The following is a 24,955-nucleotide window of genomic DNA, read 5'->3' as shown; positions in this document are numbered from 1 at the left end:
CAACATCATGTGCGCCTATTCCTTGGCTTCCTCATCATCATCATTTGCAAAACAAATGAAAATCTATGGTGCCCACTGTGTTAGAAATCTCCACTGGATAATACGAAAAAATTACAACCTAATCTTACCCTTAACAAACTAAACTAGAAAATTCAAACAACAATTAACAATCTAACAAAGGAAAATCAGTTCCAATGTACAAAACAAAAACAAAAACAAATGAAAACAGAAAATACAAACACAAGAGTTTCAGGCTTCATTCGTCATCTTCCTCTTCTTCTTCGACGTCATTATCTTCTTCCTCCTCTTACCAATCTTGCCATTGGAAGGTTGAAACATTAATGCCTAGATTGGTGCAGCAGTTGTATTACATCTCGTACAACATTCGGGTCTGCCCTGCCATCCAATATTGATGTCATTCCATCCTGTTCACCTTGTCCAAAATTTGTTGCAACAGCTCCCTTGTCATGGATGGTGAACTAGATGTTGTGGCTGTTGTTATGGTTCTCGGTCTCTTCAAACCGGAGCTGGTTCCTTCACTGGGAGGATGCCCTAGGAGCTTGAAGCAATAGCTTTGATCGAGGGTTGGGGCAAGATGAAGAAGTGGTTCATCGTCTGCCTTCTTAACTCCCGCTCGAGTGCAAAGCTTATTGATAACATGTAGGAAGGCAAAGCTCTCTCGCCTTGGTTTAGCTGCATGCCGTATATTCTCCATTATTATATTCCCCACATCCATTTTCTTGCCAGTGGTAATGGCATAAAGTAAAATTGCTCGCTCAAAAAGCACTGTACTATAGTGCGTTTCTGGGACCATCCGTGCACAGACAAAGTATGGCCACAATCTTGCCATAGGAATCAAATTAGTTCCTTTTATGCTTCTTCTCCCCTTCTTCGAAATTTTCCAAGATGTACCTGGCTCTGCTACGACCTTAAGAATCTCCTCCTCGTTAATCTCCTTCTTTTTGAATTCCAAATACTTATCACTGTCAATTGGATCAATCCTGTAGAAATCATTGATAATCTTCGCATTAATTTGCACCTGCATACCCCTCACATAAACAGGCCCGGGCTCACACTCAGGGAAGTTGGCATAAAATTCTCTTACTATTGGCTCTATGGCTAAGTGTTCTAGTTCACGCAGAAAGAATTCCCAACCTCTCCCTTTTATCCAAGCTTTTGCCATGACAGTGGTCAATCCTCTTTCAGCAGTAAAAACTTTGTCTTTTCTTTTAATTGTGCCTTCGTAATGCTGCCTAGCCTTCTCATTCATAAATCTATTGTTGACTTGTTTTCCTTTACCCCTGGCAACTGTTTTGAGTGGCTTTTCGATTTTCAATAGTGATCACCCAAATCTACCCCCAAACTTAGTGATTCAACTCGACAATTCAACACTACAGCCCACTTCAAAACCCACAATCAATTCCTCAATTCACCTTAAGGTTTTGAAACTTACACCTACACCCCAAAACTTCAAATCTTCCAAATGCACTCAAACAACTTCAATATCAAAAACCCAACTTCCTCAACACAAAACAAATCAAACTCAAAACTTCCCAAATCAAAATCACTCCACAATTCGCATCAAAATCCACAACTCTAGAATTTCAATCAATGTCTCAAACTTAAAGCATTAAAAATCGCAATTGATCAAATTTAAGGTTGGAGGACTTGAAATCTTATCATACCATGACGAATTCACCACCAATTTCACCAATTTCTGCCCAACTCGCAAAATCCCCAAATTTTGGAAAACCTAGGGTTTCCAAACTCTTCTTCAATACTTTGCAAAATCTTTGAAAAAACTGAGGTGCTTTAGTGGTTATGAGGGTTAAGGAATGGAATAGTGGGAAGAAAATGCATTGGAACACTCTGGATTGAAGGTGGAAGTGTTTGGTTCTTGGAAGTTTTTGGAAGCTTTCGCAAAAAATGAAAGGTAATCGCGAGTGTATATAGAAAGGCCGTGGCGAAGTTCTTGATTCATTTGTGCGACTCAACGCTGCAGCGAAGAAAATTTCTCACCATGGCGAACTTTAGCAGTGAGTACAACACTGCGGAGAAGAATAAACTTTACCGCGGTGAAAGTTGGAATTCCATTTAGTCCAAATTTGGGCAGTGTGTATAACACCGCGGTGAAGAATAAACTTCGCCACGGTGAAATATGGAGAATTCCAATTTTTGCCACATTTTGATCATTCCCCTGAAACACCAAAAACAAACGAAATTAAACTATTTCCTAAGTCATAAAACACAAAAAAGAAAAATTTAAAACAACTAAAAATGAGAACACTTGGGTTGCCTCCCAAGAAGCGCTTGTTTATAGTCGGAAGCTTGACTTTCTCTTGTCCTTCGTCAATCCGGACTATCCAAACACATCTCTTCCCGAACATTTTCCCTACACTAAGGCTTCAATTGTTGATGATTCTTGTCACATTGGGTCTTTGTTGAGAACTTAACCACCCATTTCCATCCCTTGGTCTTTCCTTTTAGGGTTCGAGTGTTCTGATTGACAACTTTCTGATTTTTACACTTTCCAGCAGCATTCTTGAAGTGAGAAGTTCGTCCCTTGTGAAGACATTTGCTCGATTGTGGCCCATCAAGGTATGTTGTGTAAACTTTTGGTTTATGATCTTCATCTTCAAATTGCCTTAACTTGACCATGCATCCCTTAATTGGCGATTTAGGATCATCAATCTTGGAAGTTTTAATCGCTGACTGATCCATCGAGTCAATTTTGAAACATGAATCTTGCTTCGATGGAACTTTTAGAGTCTCAAGGACATTGAATGTCACTTCTTCCTCTTGCATCCTCATGATCAACTTCCCCTCTTGTACATCAATTAAGGCTCTTCCGGTAGCAAGAAATGGTCATCCCAAGATGAGAGGAATCTCTTTATCTTCTTCCATATCCAACACAAAAAAGTCTACCAGAAAAATGAATTTATCCACCTTCACCAGTACATCTTCAATAATGTCCCCTTGGATGTTTGATGGATCTATCTGCAAGCTACAAGGATATGGTTGTAGGCTTCACTTCACCAATCCCTAGTTTCCTGAAAACAGAAAAAGGCATTAGATTTATACTTGCACCCAGATCATACAAAACTTTATCAAATATAATATCTCCTATGACACAAGGGATAGTAAAACTCACTGGAACCTTGAGTTTTTGTGGCAGCTTCTTCTTTAAAATGGCACTGCACTCCTCTGTAAGCATCATTATTTCCCTTTCTTCCAACTTTCTTTTATTGCCAGAATTTCCTTGAGGAACTTGGCATAGCTCAGCATCTGCTGCAATGCATCTGCAAAAGGAATGTTAATATGCAGTTTTTTAAATACATCAAGGAATTTTGTGAACTGCTTATCCTGATTTTTCTTTCTGAGCCTCTGAGGAAAAGGCATACGAGGAGTATGATGTGCCAACTCCAATGGTATCTCAGGAAATGACAATTTTTCCTTCCTTTGCTTTGGCATCTTTTCCCTCTTTTGTCCTTCTTCTTTGGGACTCGTTGGCTTCTCTTTAACCATGACTTCTTCCTCGATTTCTTCATCGGATTCTTCCTTCACTTTACTTAGTGGGTTCTCATCCTTCTCTTTTTGTTCAACCTCTTCCAAGACTGTTCCACTCCGTAAAGTTATTTCATTTACTTGTTCTTGTGGATTTGTCATTGTGTTGCTTGGTAGGGAACCTTGTGGTTGCTCATTCAGCTTTTCGGCTATTTGCCCCACTTGTACCTCTAAGTTTTGAATGGATGCCCCTTGGTTTCTAAAATTTGCCCTCGTCTCATTCATGAAACTTATGGTCTCTTGCATGAATTTCCTGAACATATCTTCTAATTTTGACAATCTTTGATCCCTTGGTTGATTATTCACCCTCACTTGATTGTTTGGCACTATTCTTTGGTTCTATTGAGGATTCTACTGATTCTGATTGCCCCAAGACAAGTTTGGATGATTTCTCCAATGGGGAGTGTATGTGTTGGAGAAAGGGTTATTCTGTTGTCTCTGATTCCCTACCAAGTAGTTGACTTGTTCTGCTGATGATGAAGCTGAAGCAAAGGTGTTCCCCACTTGACATTCATTGCTCGTATGATTACCTGCACAAAAATCACATGTCATTTGAGGTTTTTGAACAAAATTTACCTACATACCTCCTAATTGCTTAGGTAGTGCGGTAAGTTGGGCTGAAATGGCCGTGTAAACGTCAACTTCATGAATACCCATAGACTTCTTTGGATAAATTTTTTCATTGGGTCTCTGATAGTTGTTACTTGCTAAGACTTTAAGTAACTCATAAGCTTCTTTTGGTGTTTTGTTTTGCAATGCTCCTCTAGATGCTGTATCCACTATTATTTGCACATTTATCAGCAACCCATTATAGAAGGTTTGGACTTACATCCAAACTGGCAAACCATGGTGTGGACACTTTCTTAGTAGTTCCTTATATCTTTCCCAAGCTTCATAAAGTGATTCAGCTTCTTCCTGTAGAAACGATGTGATATCATTTCTCATCTTTGTAGATTTTGCTAGAGGGAAGTATTTAGTTAGGAACTTCTGTGCCAATTCATTCCAGGTTGTGATTGTTCCTGGTGGTAGTGCCATTAACCATCCATTTGCTTTATCCCTTATTGAAAAAGGAAATAATCTTAATCTGATGGCGTCACCTAACACTCCATTTAATTTGAAGGTATTGCAGATCTCCAAGACGTTTGCCATGTGTGAATTTGAATCTCTTCAGATCTTCCTTAAATTGTACCGATTATTGGATCATCTGGATGATTGCTAGCTTTATTTCAAAGTTGTTGGCTTGCACTGGTGGCCTTGTTATACTCGGACTACTACCATCAACCGAGGGCACCGAAAATTCCCTCAATGTTCTGTTTTCTGCTATCTCAATGACTATCACCTCTTGTTCTCTTCTTTCTCTGTTAAGTCTTCTTGCGGTTCTTTCAATCTCTAGATCAATAGGAACCACTGGATGACGTCTAGCTCTTCGTATAAACTACACAAAAAGAAAGAAAGTGTGAGATCACGAGCTAACAGAAAAGAATAGCAAAATTAAACTAGAAAACAATTCAAACTAAAATTAAACTCCAATCTAGCTAAAACCAGAAAAATTCAATATTAACACAAAATCAATCCCTGGCAACGGTGCCAAAAACTTGATGCATTGAAATTACAACATGCAATGTGTAGCAAGTGCACTAGTTGCAAAAAGTAATAAAGTGATAAGTAGAGTATCGTTCCCTCGAGGATTGCATGTCAAGTACTAATTTTCCTAGTTGTTTATCAAGTTGGAGAAACCGAAAGATGATTGGATTTGCGGGAGACAATTAACTTGAAATTAAAACAAAACTCACAACATAGTTTAAAATCTAACTAATTAAAGCAATATTGATTCAAGAAAAATGTCAATTAAAACAAAGCGGTTAGGGTTTTGACTTCACTAGGATTTTATGTATTAATCTACGATCTCTGTTACTTCTACAATCACATGCAAGGATTATAAATTGGACACCCTAACATGTAAAACATACCTTCTCAAGCTATGCTTTCCTACTTATGCCTATTAAGCTTTCGTACCCAACAAATTGAAGGTTAATAGTCCCAAGTTTGGAATCCTAAATTGATTTCATTGATTCTCAAACTAAAAAAAAAAAGACAAAAGGGTGACAGAAATGGAGCTCAAGATAGCTCATAGGCGGATCACTTTGCTGACAAAGCAGATGAAATGATTAAGTCTCGAGTGGAAATGAAATTCACTCATTAGGCATTGAAAGTCATTCACAGCCTACGGCTGAACAACCCAAATTTAGACATTTCCAACCTCCTCGAAGAGTATTAACTAACTCTTGTGTCAATGTAATCTGCTGATGAACAAGAAGATTGTGAATCTGCCTATGAGGAAGATTAATAAGAAACAGAAGTCCCTGAAGATCAAGAAAATGATCCCGAGGTCATAGTGATCGAAGTCATGGATTCTGAGGCTCAAAACAAATGATCAACCTCTTTTCTGTCTATTCACAAACAGCCTTTTGTTTTTTCTTTTCACTTGTTTTGCAGTTCTTTTGGTCATTTATTGTACCTATTGTTGAAATATAGATACAGACTTTTGACCAATTGTGATAGCCCTTTTATATTTTAAGTACTTCATAGAACAAATATAACTTTTTTGATCATAAAACTTGTAAAACATTGTAAGCTATAAGATTATTAAAACAGAGATTATGACACAAGTAATTCTTGAAAAAGAAATGAAATAATCTTATTCACGACATTTACAACAAGGAAGATTTACAAGTAAAATTGATCACTTAAGCTATACAAGAGTTTGAAATTACTAATAATAAGGGTACAGATGCTCAAGATTCCAAGCTTCCGATATTTTAGAACTGTCAAGCCTTTTGAGATGATACGTTCCAGGTCGTATCACTTTAGCGATGTGATATGGACCTTCCCAATTAGGTCCCAATACCCTTGCACTTGGTTCTTTTGTACCAAGAATGACTTCTTTTAGAATTAGGTTGCCAACTTGGAAGTCTATTCTCTTGACTTTGGAGTTGAAGAATCTTTTTGCCTATTGTTGGTAGGAAGCTATCCTCAACCAAGCTTCATTACAGTGTTCTTTAACTAAGTCCAGACTTGCATTCATAAGTGCTTCATTGTCTAATTCATTGTAGAATTCTCTCCAAAGTGAGCTAGTTCATACTTCCACTAAGACCATTGCTTCATAGCCATATGCTAACAAAAAACGTGTTTCTGAAGTATAGGTCCTCAGAGTTGTTCTATATGCCCATAAAACTTTTGGGAGATCATTGGCCCAATTGCCCTTGGCTGCGCTAAGCTTGGCCTTCAATGTGTGCTTAATGGTTTTGTTGACAGCTTCAACTTGACCATTAGCTTTTGGTCTTGCTATTGAGGAAAATTTCTTATGAATCCCCAACTCTTCGGAAAACTACTTGAAATCCTTATTATTGAACTGTTTCCTATTATCAGAGATGAGTGTATGAGGAATTCCATAGTGGCACATTGTATTCTTGAAGACAAAGTCTTTGAGCTTCTTAGTAGTGATCGTGACCAGAGGTTCTACTTCGACCCATTTAGTGAAATAATCTATTATGACCATAGCATATTTGACGCCACCCTTACCGGTTGACATAGGACCAATGAAATCAATTCCCTATATAGCGAATGGCCAAGGACTGGTCATCATTGTTAATTGATGGGAAGGAGCTCATGGGATGTTCTCGCATCTCTGACACTTGTCACACTTCTTCACAAAGTTGTAAATATTTTCATAAAGTAGGGGCCAACGTGGATAATTTTATTGGCGAGAGATCGTGCAACATTGTGATTACCATAAATCCTTTCATGTATCTCTCTCATGATGTAGTCTACTTCTTTATCTATTACACATCGGAGGAGGGCAGTGCTAAACCCTCGTTTATGTAGCTGATCTCTGATGAGAGTATGACGAGCAGCTCTAGTCTGTAGGAGTCTTGCCTTAGTCTTGCTATTAGGAAGAACCCCATCTTTGAGATACTGAATGATCGGAGTCATCCAAGACATGGATTCAATTAAAGCCACTGTCTAGTCGGGTGAGTTGATGTTAAGAACTTTGATGCGTTTGACCAAGATACTATTCGGCACATCGGAGTCCAGCGATGAGGCTGTCTTTGTTAAAGCATCAACAATTGAATTACTATATCTCAAGATTTGCCTGATCGTGTAATGCTTGAAGGGCTCGAGTGCGGCCTTAGGTTTCTTCAAGTAACTGATCATATTCTCTTCTTTGGCTTGATACTCTCCCAAAATCTGATTGACCACCAGTTGAGAGTCACTATTGATGTCGATCATATCTGATCCCATCTCTCTTTCTAGTCGTAGACCAGTAAATAGCACTTTGTACTCAGCCCCATTATTTGTAGCTTTGAATCCGAACCTAAGGGCTCCATAAATGCGAGTCCTCTCAAGGCTAATGAACAAAAGACTAACTTTGACTTTTCTTCTATTCGAAGACCCATCAACATAGAGACTCCAAGTTGACAAGTTTTGAATAGTTTCTAAGATGACTTCACTAGCTGGCTGTTCTGGTTCTTTTTCTGGCTGATAAGAGAACTCCGATATAAAATCAATGACAGCTTGCCTTTTAATAGCTACTTTCGGTCTATAATGCAGATCAAACTAACTTAATTCCATGGCCTATTTGAACAATTTACCTGAGGCCTTTGGCTTTTGAAGGACCTGCCTGAGTGGCTAATTTGTGAATACATGAATGGTGTGGGCATGGAAGTAAGGTCGCAACTTCTTGGAAGCAATCAGCAAGGCATAAGCTAATCGTTCCATCACTAGATACCTTGACTCGGCATCCAATAATCATTTGCTTGTATAATCCATTGGCCACTGAATTCTATCCTCTTCTTGAATGAGAGTTGCGCTAACCGCATAGTAAGATATGGACAGTTAGAGAAATAAAATTTCTTTGGGAAGAGGCTTGGATGAGAGATGTGCTTTTTCAATATGCTCTTTTATGCTCTAGAAGGCTCGCTTAAAGTCTGGAGTCCATTCAAATCTCTTATTGACTCTAAGTATATTGAAGAACGACAAACATCTGTTACTCTTGATATGAAGCGACTGAGAGTCACCATCCTTCCATTCAAGCTTTGAATTTGCTTACGATTGACGGGATTTTTCATATCTGGAAGAGCTTGGATTTTCTTGGGGTTGACTTCAATTCCGTAATGGTCAACCATATACCTTAGGAATTTTCCTAAGTATACTCCTAATGAACACTTAAGAGGATTAAGTTTCATTCTATAACTCCGGAGTATATCGAACAATTTTGTGAGGTTAGCTATGTGACCTGAAGCGACATGCGACTTGACCAGCATGTCATCAGCATAGACTTCCATTGATTTTCCAATTTGCTTAGAAAACATACGGTTAACCAAACGCTGGTAGGTCACCCCATCGTTTTTCAAACCAAACGGCATAACCTTAAAACAGTACAATCCTCGATTTGTGATAAACGAGGTATGCTCCTCATCAAGCATGAACATCAGAATCTAATTGTATCCCAAATATGCATCCATGAAGCTTAATAGCTTGTACCCGAAAGTAGCATCAATGAGTTGATCAGTTGTTGGCAGAGGGAAACTGTCCTTTGGGTGGGCTTTATTGAGATCTGTGAAATCAACATAAGTTCGTCACTTACCGTTGGGTTTTTTTTCACCAAAATTGGATTGGCGACCCAACTAGGGTAATGAGCTTCCAGAATGAACCTGATTAAGAGAAGTGTTAAAAGCCACATAGCGCCTTAGGTCCATAGCTCTTCTTTTTAGGCAAACTTGTTTGAATTCATTATCAATGTTAAGTGCATGACATATAACATCCGGGCTGATCTCGATCATGTCAACATGAGTCCATGCAAAAACATCTATATTCTATTTGAGAAAGCTCGTTAAATTAGTTGCGAGCTAAGGTTGAGATTGTTTTCAATTCTCAACACACAAGTCAGCTCATTCTGGTTGACAAAAACCTCAGAAAAAGTCTCAATTGGCCCACTGTGGGAATACTCCTCTTGAACTCGAGGATCGATACTGTCTCCCACTGGACCAGGCTGTGGTTGGATCCTATTGATCGCCATTGCCTGCTCGGGAATGCCTACAGGCTTCCCTTTCCCTTTACATGCCATTACATTGCTCTAACGTAGCAATTATGAGATTCACGTTGAGAGCCCTTGATTCCCACACCTTGTCAAAGTAGGAAATTTCATCTTTAGATGATAAATTAAGGTGACAGCTTTCAAGTTCTGCAGTAAAGGTCATCCTAGAATGCCATTAAAAGCTAACAGAGAATCTATTACTAGAAATTCTATCATCTTGGTAACTTCGTGGGTCTCTCCCAAACTGACTAAAAGTGTAATTGTTCCTTGTGATATGCGGTCCTTTAAAGATAGTCCCTACCAGATGGAGACCCTTACGACCTTGGCGCTTCTTTCCATTGCCCTCTTGATCCTTCTCCTTAGTATGAGTTGGACCATCAATATACTCCTTAAAGATTCTCTTTTGAATAAGGTCTTCAATTACCTTCTTAAGAGCTCAACATTCATCGGTATGATGCCCATTATCCTGATGGTAATGGCAGCATTTCTTGCTGTTTTTTTAGATGCAGGCTTTTTCATGGGCTTTGGCTCTCCAAGCAGATTAGCTTCTTCTGACTTGTCTAGAATAGTTGAAACCGATGCATTGAGTGGAGTAAATAGATCTCAGTCGCAATCGCGATTAAGAACTTGGGCATAGGATTTCTTGGGCTCAAACCACTGTTTCTTTCCCTTTTTGTGATCGTCATTAGCCCATTTACAATAAGATCTTCTGCTGGTCTCTCCCTGGTTTTCCTCCCTCCAACTAGGAGAGCTGGTCGAAGGCCTGAGGTCATAACAATTTAAAGCCACCACTGAATTCTTTATTCTCAAAAATTTTTCTATGAGGTTGTAGAAGTGAGTGAGGGAAGTATCATCCTCAAATTGCAGTTTCTTCCACATGTTAGTTTGCAAACAAACTCCGGCAATAATTAGAGTTCAAACTGAATCTTCGGGTGTATTAGTCGCCTTATTCAGTTCCCTTTGAAAGCTGTCATTATAGGATTAGAGAGATTCATTCTTCTCTTGCCGTATGTTGATAAGATAGCTTAACGACATTGAGAACTTTTGATTGGCCTGGAAGTGCCTAAAAAATAACGAACTCATATGCTGCCACGAGTTGATAGACCTTGGTAGAAGAGATCTGAACCAACGTTTGGCATGAGTAGTCAGAGTCACTACTAAGTAGCAACATTTCGCCAAGTTGGAAACTTGGTGAAGTTCCATGAGGTCGTTAAACTCATAGAGACGATCTTGTAGATCAGAATTTCCATCGAATGTTTTCATGTCGGGCATTCTAAATCTTGATTGGAGAGGGGCAGTTAGAACTGCTAGAGAAAAGGGAGAGGCATTTGTGACTTGCCCTCACTCATTTTGTTGAGCTCTAAGCTGATCAAGAGCTCACTATAACTCCTCTATTTGAGGAAGTAGAGCCCTCTGGGTCTCACTTTCCGTAGTGTAGGTACGTTCCCTATGATTGTGATCAAGAAAAGACTACAAGTTGAACTCTTCTCTGCTTTGGTTGGAGCCTTCGACATGCCTTGACACATGCTGGCTGGAGCCCTGTGAAGGCACTGAGTAGCTTGGGAAGTTCTCCCTACCTTTGCGGTGGTTAGAACTGACCCGCAGATAGTGGTATTTCCCTTACGGTGATGGTCAAAACCATCATCCCGACAATGGTGGGAATCTCCATACCAAGCACTCTTATAAGGGTGGCCTTGCGATGTGGCATGAGATGGCTCATGATGCGACATACTGCCAAGTTGCAAAGCTACAGATATTCTCCCTGTCTCGCGACTAGCATTCGCTGTGCCTTTAGAGCCTTTCGACCCATGATCAGCCACTTGCTTTCCCTTATCTTTACGTGTTGTAGTGCGTGTGGTATGAGCTTTTGCTCATTTCCATGCTTTAGTGCGACCTACAGACATTTTTAGAAGTGGTATCGCCTTATCAGAATGGGGCGACATGACCTAATCTAAACGATCTAACCTTTGGTTGACCGTTTGGAGGGTGTTATTAAACCTTTCCAGACAATCCATGATAGACAGATCTGGCTGAGAAGTTGAGGGGTTGCCCACTATAGTACTTTGAAGAGGTGGAGTTACTTCGGGAGGAGTAGTCTCTTGACTCCTCATGGTTGGTGCTAGCGCGCTCGGTTTCAAGACCTCGAGCCATGAGTTCGCAAGTAGAACTGATTGATCAATTAGATATACCATGTAATACCCACATTCAAAAATATGATAGAGATTATTTTATAGTCATAGTGAATATATTTAACATGTTTTATAGTGGAATTCCATAAAACTTTTGATAGGGGTAAAATGGTCATTTCACACAGAATCACGTGTTCAAGTGAAAAATGAGTACGATAAATATAATGTATTAAGTGTGCTAGCCATGAGAATAGAGTGGTAGAAAGATTATGGAAAATGCAAGTGATGTGATGCCGAGATAAATACGTGTTTGTAAAGCAATAGAAAGAAATTAAAGAATAAGGGTAAAATGGTATTTTCACTCACAGCTAGATGAAAAAGTGGGGGGTGAAAATGACCAAGAACATGTGTTAAATCCATTGAAAGTGAGGGTATATCAGTAAATGCATGTATGGCATAATTGGAATTACCATAAAAGTGCAAGGGCATAATGGGAATGTGAATATATATATATATAGTTCCTTTTTATTATCATGACAGAGGGTTATCCTCTATCTTGCCACCTTCGGGCTCAAGAGCTTTCCCCACGCGCCGGACATGTCCAAGGTATTGTCTACTGTGGGTCCTTCTGGCCACACCTCCTTTGGACCCTCACGGTTTTGTTTCGCTTAGTGGTCTTTTTTTCCACCTTGCAAATGCCTCCCCCATGACTTGAACCTTGGACTTTTACCTTGGCCAAGTAACATGAGTACCATTGGGAAACAATTTAAAATTAATCTTGGAAAATAGCATTTATGTCAAGTCCTTGGTTTTATGGTTAATTCATAATTAGACCAAATTTTAATCCCATTAAATATTCTAACTCTTTAGAATAAAATCAATGCACTTTTGTCCCTATTATTGAATCTGATTCAATAATAAAATTTAATAAATCCTTATTACTCTTGGTTAGTGGTAGCTATTCATGGATAATAATTTCTCACCAATACATTAATTCGGATGCAACTGTTTACGTTTGACCATCATTAATCCGATTAATGATATGTATTACTCTTTCTCCTTGAGCTTGGTTTTATGTGTGACCATTTTGGTTCACTGTGATCTAGCTATGGGCCCAATATCGGATTCTGATATGTTTCGTTATAACTTTTTATAATCAAAACTCCCACTGATTATGGTAGACGTCTAATAATGTTCTATAACCCTCTAAACCACAATGAAGTGTAAACTCCAATGAACCTATTCTGATCGTACATATCATGTAGTAAAATCCCTTCATCATCTAATTCAAATTAAGAATGGTTCATGGTATGTCGAAACCCTTAACTTGATCTTTAATCGAATTGTCAATCGATACAATGGAACTCATCAACATGAAACTAGTTTTCATCTGATTCATTATACTCTGGCTAGAGATTTCTCTTTTTCCAATGTTTATTGACATTCGTCCAGGAACTCGAGATTGGACTCTTTTAAGTTAATAGATCCCATCTTGACCATCACTTGTCCTTGCACATGAATAACATATGACCAAATCGCCTTATTACACAAGACATGACTAGTCTCGTGCTTATACATCATATGAACCATATGCACCCCATGTTGATTCCAACCGTGATGTCTCAGGTCTAAGGATCAATGGTACACTAGCACGATCCTACGATGCATCATTGACCACATTCATGTGATTCATTGTAATTAGTTATATTCGATAAACAGTTCACTAACCATTTATCCATGCTGATGCCTTAGTGACATACCTATTATAATCACCCACATTAATACCATCACATGATATTCAATGGAGACATTTAGCATGCCTACTATGCAATGTTATTGTCCAATTAACATTAATTGCGTAGGGAATGCTTCGATGATTTGATCTGTTGAAGATCCATGTCATCCGAACATTTCACATGCAATATTAAATATAATATAAATGAAGCAGTAAATCAACATGTGAAATAATAACTCTTTCTTTTATTCATAATACATTTACCAGACGTAATGTCTTGAAACCGACAACAGGATTGGTTCCTAGGGCATACACTAACAGTAATAACTTGAAGATTTTGGTTGCAAAATGCATAACATTCTTATTCATTGTGATAATACAAGTGCTACTAATTTATCTAAAAATCTTGTACATCATTCTAGAATAAAGCAAATAGACACTAGACATCATTTCCTATGTGATCATGTTAGCAATAGTGATATTGTGCTTGAATTTGTTGATACTAATCACCAATTGGCCGACATTTTCACTAAGCCTCTTGATAAAGAAAGATTATACAATATTCGAAGAGAGCTTGGAATGATAGATGCGAACCAGGTATGATTCATCATCCTATGCAATCATTTTATATCTGAAATCGATAGAGATGATATGTTTTATGTGCATGATTAAGAATATGTTTGAGTTGATTGCGATAACATGTTTTATGTATGATTGTCTTAGCATATGTTAAAATGCAACTACTCTTACATAACTCCATTTGTGATTTGATACATCGGATCGCAAAGATAAAAGGGTTGGGATTATGAGTTGGGTACTCAAACTTTGCCTTTGCAACAACCCATATAGAGAAATCTATACATGCTTCTCCAAAAGGGACCGATAAGGTACATTAGTTAAAGGACACAAGAATCACTAAGTGGAAAGTCTTCTCACGAATATGGAGAACACATTCAGTGCATATGTAAGACTAAACTTGTAATTTTAACATATGAAAGACACATTGTTAACAAATATGTGTTTGAGTGTTTGAATGGGTGTTTTGAATGAAGAAGTCAAATTGATACAATCTTATGGTTGATATTAAACTTGACACTTTTTCTCATATATGGAAACTCCCCAAGTGATTGGAATGTCAAAAACATTGTTTGTTGATGATATTTTGATCACTGAGCAAAGAAGAGTCAAAATTTTCAAACTGTCTGTTTTGGAACAATCGTGCCCATCAGTGGAACGATAGTGCATGTTGAATGCTTTTAACTCAGATTTTAAAAACCAACGCACGCTCGTGTTGGCTATCATGAACGACTGTACATCATGTTACGTTTGTAGGGATTTCCTATCGCAACAAGCACGGAATTACAAAAGAAATTGTTACGATAGACTCTCGTAACCCAGATCACGATTCGATAACTATAACCACAATGTAATTAAACAATACAAGGTTAGATTTTATACCTTCATTGGCGGATCCTTCCCTGGATGTCTCCAAGGTATCGCTATCGACCCAAAGTAGGATTGAGCACGATGGTATCCACAAAAAAGTAGGTCGGGATCACTCTTGGGTTAATTGCTAGATCAAGCCAAGAGTTTAAGAGGAGTGGCAGATTTGAGAGAAAAAAGCTCTCTAGGGTTACGGCTAGGGTTTTGTTTTTGGAAGGTTTAGTTTACAATTTAAACTAAAACTTTGCTCTCAAAAGTTGTAAAATCAACTTATGAAAAATCAAAACCCAAGTCCCCTTTTTATAGTGCAATCCATAGTAGGAATTTAATTAGGAGAGTGAATCTCCTAATTCCTTTTTAATTTGGATTGCAACTCTAATAGGATTTGGAATATCTCTAAAAGATATTCTCTTATTAAATATGTTTCCCAATTAAATAAATATTCATATTTGTTTAATTCCTATATAATTACATATTCTTAATTAAATAAATATTACTATTTATTTAATCCATATATTTTTATGTATACATATTTAATTAATGGGTTTTAATATATTTAATTAAGTTAAACAAATTCCTCCATATTAATTAATATTAATATGATTTCAATTTTGCTAAAAATCCTTCAATATAACTATTGAATATTGGCGTGAACCTTAGAAAAATTACCCAAATAACCTTTCTGCCTACAAGGACTAAAATACTCTTTTCCTCCCGAATTACGAAAATATCCTTTTAGCCCAAAGGACGAAAATGCCCTTCCAATCCGTTTTTCTCTCTTAACTATTTTTTATGTGTGTGACCCGAAGGCTCTTTATTTTGTTGGCAGTGTCCTGATAACTAATTAAGCATCAACCAATTAGTGTTTTGTATACCAATCAAGATTAGCCTCTAGCAAGATATCATGATTACCATCAAATAAAGAATCAGCGATTAGGCTTACCTTTTTATAGTTTGGTTACTGTGCTATTCAATCCATTCATCCTCTTACATCTCATCAAGGTTTGAAATATAGAAATAGTGTCTACTTCAAGGTATTGACCTTGACATGTTTATATTTGCTTATCAAATCTACGACTATATATAATCGGATTCGAGTACTAACTCAATTCCATTGTGGCCACGGATTTACAGTCATAGTTCTTAACTAACTATCTTGTTGAGAAAAGATCCCTATAACTAGGAGTGATGAATCCTTTGTTGATCCACCATAACCATAGTATACTTCTCGATGTAACCAATCACACTGTTTTGGTAATCTCTAGGAGAAAAGATATTAGGCTAGTGTCAAATCACATCGATATTTACACATGGTGCTTTGGTGATCTCAAGTCGAAGAATCACATGCGCCACCATCTATAAAAGGATATGTTCCATAGACACTAGGTTTACCATCGTGTACGAAATCCTCTGATGGGTCAGTCTAGTGGACTTACACAAGCAAGCACCCATGCATTACGCTAGGTTGATTTGCACAACCTTGACATGTGAGATCTATCACTACCTTTCGATAGGGTCATTCAATGCGACGATAGTCTTTCTGTATAATCTATGTCTTAAGTTAGATTTATACTATGATTATAAATAGTTTTAGAATAGTCACCATATGTGCTCATAAGGCTCTCACAATTAAGATTTATAACACTTAATTCCCTCGTCACAGGTTTCAACCTTTCTAAGAACATATACTATTTTCTTTATACACAATAAATAGATGCTATAGTACAGATGCTTGTAAATACGCAATGCCTTTTATTCATTATAAATAATGTTTATAAGAGACAATTTATTGGCTCCAGTGCACTTACTCTAACGACGTTTCCCTAACCCTAATATGAAAAATTAGTGGAACGATCATGCTGGATTGGCGCACGATTGTGCCTCGTGTTTTCTATATAAAGGTCAGATCATTTTTATACTTGACACAAAAAAATTTTCAAAAAAAAAAAAAAAAAAAAAAAAAAACTATCTGGACTCCAAAATCCATTTACTTAAAACTCACTCCAAATCACTTCCATTTCACTCCAAATCCCTTAAACCACACAAATAGAATGCCGAGAACAAAGAACACAGTGAGTGGAAGCAAAGAGTGAGATTAGGAGACTTGCATGGGCCAAATGGAGTTGAATTCAAGAATCCAATTCAGAGAATGGAATTCGAGCGCATCAATGAACGAGGTATGAATCTTGGTCATACTTTTGATTGGGCTACTATTAGAACTATAGAAATTGATAGAAATCTAGCAGAGTTGATAAATAGGCTGAAATGGAGAAGGTTAATTAATTTGACAATACCCGAATACAAACATCTTGTCAGTGAATTTTGTAGTAGTCTTGAAGTTGATAATATCTATACAATGTTATTTAGATTGAAAAGCATCGATCATGAAGTTCCTGTTGGAATATTGGCTGAGTGGTTAGAATGTGATGGTGAAAGATTAGTGGATCCTTCGAGACGTTGGTCTTCTTTGATTGCATGGCATACCGTAAGAGTTGCAGGAAACTATGATCCTCACAGATCAAAATCGACCAAGCTAGCAACTCCAGATTTGAGACTTCTTCATAGATTCATCTCTTATTCCTTCAATGCAAGGAAAAGGTCGAATGGTTAAGTTACGACCAAAGATTTGTTAGTAATGGAAGAAGCAGAGGAAGTAACAAAAGTAACCTCTGTTATTCTCTTGGCGAGGAAGCTTGAAGAAATTCAAAAGGAATCTGGAGAAATTTCTTTATGCATGCTTGTCACCTTCTTTTGTAACCATCTAAATCTTCCAATAATGGAAGAAGATTCTGAACAGAAGATATCCTTCAACGACTCTAACTTATTCTCTAAAAATTCACTTCAGAGGATGGGAAAAAAATAATCAACTAGAATCACTCCCCGGCAACGGCGCCAAAATCTGGCATGCTGTCGTAGGCACCCAGAATTAAAACCTTCCGAACCTAACTACTGAACTGTAAATAGGGTAAGCAAGGGTCGATCCCACGAAGAGTGTCTAGCCGAATTTTCTTTGATGTGAAAAAGGCTGGGGGGTTTGTGTAAAAACAGAAAACAATCTCAGCAAAAACAAAAACAATTTAATTCGAATTCAATCAAAATGACGAACTTGGTCTCTGTCAACATCCACCATCGGAATCTTACAACTGATCATTGATGCAAAGATAATCAATTCACACATTGAATATTCACCGTTGGAACTAATTTCCTATCTCTCCTTAATTGTAATTAATCAGGAAACAAGCGATCCTAATTAATCTTACCACTAAACAACCCTAGACAAGCGCTCAAGATTTAATCTAGTGGCAGCCTTAAGAATTAGAGAGATCGATGAAGCTAAACAACACAAACACAAGCGGTTGTATTTAATTTAGTTGAATGTTCTTCGTAAGGTTACTAATTCCTGATGCAGCAAATTACTAACCCTAATTGCTTCACAAGTTGGAGGGATCAAACAATTACGGATTTGATATCAAACTTAGCAGTAGATTTCAACAAATAATACACTAGTAGGCCTCCTAGTAATTAAATGCATCAATCATGAAAATATGCACAGAATAACATTCAATACTCAAACATGAAAATTGGACACTAAAATAGCATAGATTAGATCTCATAGTTGGTTGATTCCGAGGTCTCCATTTCTGACAACCAAGTTACAAAAGTTTTAGCCGCCCATGGCCATCAACAAAAACTCAAAAAGAAAGAAAAATTCTAGAGAAGAGAAGAGAGAGGCGTGGTCCCCTCAAACCTAATCTGATCTCCCTTTTAAAATCTAATTTTAGAATTCGAATCCCACTCAATCTCCTAAAAGAAATATTCTCCTATCCTAAAATAACATTAATCCTAATTTAATTATAATTGGAACTAAAATAAAATAGAGTCCTAATAAAATAGGAAAGTGGTGTTTCCAGCTGTAATTTTCGTGCAGCATGTATGTCTTCAAAACGTGCAATAATAGACTGACTGGCATAACAAGTCAGAACGCTCCAGGATGTCAGCAATGCAGGTGCGTCAACTTCAAGCTCGATTACAACCTTTATTCAGCCAGTATATCTAAAAAATCAAAACATTAAAGTTGTAGATCTCTTTCTTAGCGTTCCACACATTTTGAATCATCTCAATCGGAGCTCGGATGAGAGAATTATGCCCAGAATACGAAGCAGTGGCGAAACTGTCCGAATTCCCCTAATTAATTCCGTTTTTCAATTAACACCTCCATTTGCTTCCTAAACCAAAATAAAGTAATAATGAGTACAATTAGGAAACAAATACATATAAAAGACTAAACATTAAGGGGGTTAAATATGACATTTTGCATTCTCATCACTTATTCTCTAAAAATTCACTTCAGAGGATGGACTGATCAGAATAAGACCAGATGAATCATTAGTTTTAACCCCAACTGAAGGAGAAGATAGAGATGGAGATACCACTAAATCATCCAGTGAAGATGAGGCAACAAATTGGAAAAGAGCAAGAGTTGAAATAGGATCAAGTTCCATGCCTCTCAGTCTTGCTGATGAAGTCTTCAACAAAGTTTCATCATATTCTGATGAAAAATTCGATAAGTTCAGCAGTGCTGTTATGGACCAATACCTTCTTTTGAGCAATCAAATTTATAAGTTGCAAACAACCTCTAAAGCCTTCAAGCCCAACTGTCCCTTGCCCTTCAACCTCCTCAACCTGCACCATTTCCTCCACCAACTCCACCTCATCCTCATTAGCTTTTTATTCTCTTTACTGTTTTCATTTCTTTTGGTATCAAACTCTTTAGTTCACATTTGCTTGTACTTATGCTTACTTATATATGCAAATACATGTTTATTTACTCACTTCTTTTCATCATTGTTATATATATATATATATATATATATATATATATGCAAATACATGTTTATTTACTCACTTCTTTTCATCATTGTTATATATATATATATATATATATATATCAATGCCTCTTTGACCGATGACAAAAAAAGGGAGAGGAAGATAAAAAATTAATGTTGTTGACATTTGAAGTGTTTGTGATGTTGTGATTGTTGTTGGATATTGATTACTTGAAGTGTTATGTTTATTGTGGTATAGTAGTGTTGTTTGTGATTGAAGTATATATGAAGTGTGTTGTATGTGAATGGTTTGATGAATATTGAAGTGTTTTATATTTGAGACTATGCTTAGTGAAAGGGGGCACATTTGTTCTTAATCTTATGATTAGAAAATGCATATTCAGTAGGAGAGTTCTTTGTTCAAGGGGAGCTCTTCTCAAGTTTTGGTTTATGTAAAATGTATGTTGAATATACATGTTATTATGCTTATTTGAATATCAATTTTTGTTTGGTTTTGTCATCAATCAAAAAGGGGGAAATTGTTGACCTCTCATATGGTTTGATGTGCCAAAACTATCCAACAAGTTGATTGAACACTAACCATAACATGTTGAGATATGACTCAAGTGATAAGCAAACCAAAATAGGTCAAACAAGTGGTTCAAATGTGCATAAGCAAATTTCTGCTTAGGTACAACTGCGCGATCAAGGCATGACCGTTCCTTATGAGAAAGTTGTCGTGCAACATCGCATGACATCGTTCCTTTTGGTTGTTAGTCATACTGCCAATTTGAGTGGCACTTCACAACCAGACAACACTCGCACAGCTGGACTGCATGACCGTGTGTTCAAGTTCAAAGGTCAAGAAATTCAAATTCAAAATATTTTGCGCTTTTGGCTCAATCTCAAAGATCAAAGTCAAAATTCAAAGTTCAAAATAGGAACGATCGTTTCTTGTGGTGGAACACCTATTTGTATCTGAAGAAGTTTTGCAGACAACATTTCAAGAAGTTAATTAAGCTTCTAGAAGATTAAGAAGGTTTGGAAGAGCATCTGGATAAGATCGTTCCGCGTGGTGGAATGATTGTGCAATGTCCTTGCTCGACTGTACGGCTTGGTGGAATGACCATTCCAGTTAACCTAGATCAGAAAAATATGACTGTTGTGTCAGGAACGACCATTCACGATTATGGAATGAGCATTACTCTAAGTTCTGTAGACTTTATCAGAACTGCATAAAATGCAGCAACGACTAATTCTTTTTGGGTTATAAAAGCTCGACACTCCTAGGTTAAAACATAGAGAAGAGATCAGAAAAACATTCTAATATAATCCCTAGAGCTTGAAATCCAAATCAATCAGTCTCACTTGTATTCATCTTGTAAACCTTTGAGAGTTCATTTGTTCATATTGTGTGTATAAGCCTACATTGAAGAGGCAATCCCTCACAAACAACTTTGAATATTTTCTTAGTGGCGAAATCCTATAAAACTAGGTGAAATCCTGTAAATCTATGTGTGTGAGGCAAGAATCCTTGCGAAAAACTATTGTATTGGTGAAACCCAATCTAGTGGAACTTCGAGGAGGTTGCCTTGAAGAAGTGGATGTAGGAGGCTTATGGATATAGCTTCGAACCACTATAAATTGCTGGACATTTCTCTCTCTTAACTCATTATTATACATTGCATATTTGTTGAGATGAACTCATTAACTTCACATGTTCATGCATTTATAGCACACATTTATTGCCTACATGTTTGTTGTATTTATTGCTATCTCTTGAGTTCATTTAGTGTTCATAACTCTATCATCTTTTGGTTGTTGAGCATAAATATTGAACTTGGTTGTGATATACTCTTCATTTGCATTAACTTTTATTGACTAGTTTTATTTCGTGATTATTTGTATTGATTCCTATTCACACCCACCCCCCCCCCCCCCCCTCCCCCCCCAAATAGAATATTAGCCATATTTAGGGTTTAACAAGAGCCATGCTAGAATAGCTACCAGAACATTGTAACCTTTCGCCATTCCCAGTCATGATGAAAAATGGATCGAAAGCTGTTATTGGCAATCCCAATTGAAGCGCCACTCGCTTCTGTAAAAAATTGTGCGTGGATCCCCCGCCTATAAGCACTTCAACTGTACAACCCAGATGACATCCTTGTATTTGTATTGTGCTCGAATTCATCTAACCCGTCATAGCATGAAGACTTATTTCTGCCAAGATCGGTTCTAATACGGTTTATGCATTAGCAACTGTTTCTGGTTGATGATCCTCTTTGTTATCATCCACCAACTCCAAAAGAAACAATTTTGCTTTACAACGATGTCCCGCAGTGAAATTTTCATCACAATTATGACATAACTTGCGCTCCTTTCATTCTTACATTTGTGCAAATATAAGCCTCCTAATATGTAATGAAGGAGAACGATTAGGTCCCATGACATCTGATCTTCTTGAATTTAGGAATTTGAGTTGTAAACCGTTTGGGAGGCTGTAAACACGTTTTTTAAGGTTATTTGAAGGGGTATAAGTAGAATATTAGGTTTGGAAGGAAAACACACACACACACACACACACAAAGGGATTCATTTAAAAACACTTGTTGTTCTCAGTTTAATATGTTTGGCTAAACTCTTTCAATTCAGTTCAAGGGGATTTCAATTCCTAACATGTATCAATGGTATAATTGATAAAGTAATGTAATTTCTTACCTTTCAATGGATTTGATTTATGTTTATGTTTTAATGGAAAATGATATTTGATTCATTTAATTTACTTCATTGGTAGATTGATTGAATTGATATTGATTGCTAAAATTCGGGATTGTATTTCGTAATCGATCTATTCCTAATCATGCAGTAGCAATTAGTAATAAAAGATTGTGGATAAACTTTCTATTTTATTACTTGAATAACAAAACCTAAGTTAAATAATCCGAACTTGTGAGATTGTTGCTTAGATTAACCTATTTTATTGGAACTTAAAGCAACCATTACATTAAATCTAGAGAGCTTGTTCTAGGTTGTCTAATGGTTAGAGACTCTTGAAGAACATGTTTTATTAGTCAGAATTAAGGGAAATTTCGAGTAGTAGAGCTTGTTACTGCCTAGGGTTGATACTTCTATGAACGGGTAGGATTGCGTTTCAATTTAGAATATACATTGATTGTGAGGATGAGATTGAACTGAGAACTGAAGTTGTTTTTATATTGATTTTCATTCATAAATTTTTTTGGTAATTAATTAGTTTCCTTGATTTACAAACCCCCCCAGTTTATATTTTGGTTATTTAGGTCAATTTGGTTATCTAGGATTTAATTTTAAACAGTTGGAATTTATATTCAACTACTTTCCTATGGGGTTGACCTTACTCACGCTATCTACTAGTTAATAATTAGGAGTAAGGTACATTAATTTTGTAGTGTTGACGACACGCTACCACAACTTAAGAGAAAATTATCAGAAAGTCCGGAAACCTTATTTGAAAGATTTTCAAATTCCGTCTAATAGGCTTCAATCGAGCCACTCTAAGTCAATTTCACAAGTTGCCCTTGATAATCAACAAAATATGAAGGGCCAAAACAAACAGTTAACGCTTACAGGAAGGAGGTCTAGGAGCGAATCTGACCATTGGAAAGCATCCAACGATACTAAGAAAGTGCTAGACCATCTAAGTGAAAAGAAGCAGCTTGTAACCGCTATGCTGCCGATGTGTCATGATAATTGAAAAACTGCTCTACTTTAAATATCCATCTAGTTGGATTTGTGCCATCGGAGCGGGGCATCTCAAGGTGAAAAATACGAGAACCCCTTGCACCTATAGTTGAAGAATCTCAAGAACGATTGACAAAATGATCACCATCAGATCTAGAATTTTATGACTAAGCCTGCAACTGTAACAATTGTTGACTTAGTTGTCAAGATAATGCAGAAACATTAACATTTAACTTTTTCATCATACCAAACAAATTATCTCTAATTAATTGAATTGGGTTAAGATGTAAGGCTGTGTTTGTTTCAATATTCCTAATCCTATCCTATCCAATCCTACCAAAAATACATATTTGTTTCAATATTCTCAAAATCCAATCCTATTCTATTCAACTCAAAATATTTAGATTTTTTAAAACCTCCAAGTTTGTTAACTTAACTAAATAACCCCAACAATAAAAATTTATAAATTGACAAAAACACCCCCACCCACCCACATAATCCTGATAGTTGGCCACCACTGCCGAAAGGTGGCTGGAATATGCCAGAATGGTGCATAGCTAGATGTGGCAAGCGTGCGCCAATTTGGCATTTTCTTGCCAAATGGAGGTGTTTAGTTAAATTATCAAATATAGGGGATTAAATATTAATCTAAATATTTTTAGAAAATGTTTTCCAAAAATTTACCAAACATATTTTCAAATTCAAATCTTATTCTCGTAATAACAACCCAAATCAACTTTTTCAAAAATACTACTCTAAATACTCTACCAAGCACAACCTAAAATATTCAGCAAATTAGTTGGACAGTAACCTAGTTGCCATTGGGGCAGACGGGAAGCCCAACCCAATATTCTTGTTACCTTTTTCACCCACAAGTAAACGCATTATCGCATTATCTTCACAAGCTTCGTCTTCATTTCAACAAATTCAACATGAGCACTAAAATAGTCGATTATTAACCTCGTGTTCATAAATTAAAAGAATTTACATGTGATTTCTTCTGGCCATCTCTGCCACCTCTACCATAGGCACAGTTTCCTACCTGCTACCGTCTCCTTTTGTCAGCTGCACTGTTTCTGCGCCTCCACGACTAACACTACATCGCCAGCAATGGGAACTCCAAAGAACAGATCTACTCAGGCAGGCCAGAATTGTGTTAGTTGCTGTGGACATTTTTTGCTCTTTCAACAAAAGGAGAACGCAGAAGTTTTCAGCTCCAAATCATCCTCCACAAGGGCCCAAAAGTATTTTTCCCTTCATTATATGATACACAATCTAGTTGTTCATATAAGAACTGCTATATAATTGGATGGAGATTATTTAATGGTCATTGAAGACTTTTAAATTTCTATATAATTTACTAAATATCGTTTTGGTTATAGGTTTTTGGTTTGTTGAGTTCATTTTAGGTTATGGTTTAGAAGCTACTGAATTTTGAAAT

General features: G+C 37.0%; 1 protein-coding gene and 1 non-coding gene across 2 annotated transcripts; one reads left to right on the top strand and one right to left on the bottom strand.

Moving 5' to 3' along the window:
* Window positions 1-2,865: 2,865 nt before the first annotated feature.
* LOC116128461 lies at window positions 2,866-3,666 on the bottom strand. The gene is made up of 3 exons (XM_031414183.1): window positions 3,383-3,666; window positions 3,152-3,299; window positions 2,866-2,997 (listed from the first exon to the last, which is right to left on the bottom strand). Exons 1-3 carry the CDS (start codon window positions 3,664-3,666, stop codon window positions 2,866-2,868), a joined length of 564 nt encoding a protein of 187 aa, XP_031270043.1.
* Window positions 3,667-4,405: 739 nt separating this feature from the next.
* On the top strand, window positions 4,406-4,512 carry LOC116128669. The gene has a single exon (XR_004127796.1). It is a non-coding gene; the product is annotated as a small nucleolar RNA R71 (small nucleolar RNA).
* Window positions 4,513-24,955: the final 20,443 nt, after the last annotated feature.

This window comes from Pistacia vera, unplaced genomic scaffold, assembly GCF_008641045.1.
Source record: "Pistacia vera cultivar Batoury unplaced genomic scaffold, PisVer_v2 Contig200, whole genome shotgun sequence".
Classification (NCBI taxonomy): Eukaryota; Viridiplantae; Streptophyta; class Magnoliopsida; order Sapindales; family Anacardiaceae; genus Pistacia; species Pistacia vera.
Note: the sequence above shows the minus strand (reverse complement) of the source record. Positions and strands in the feature narration are given on the sequence as shown.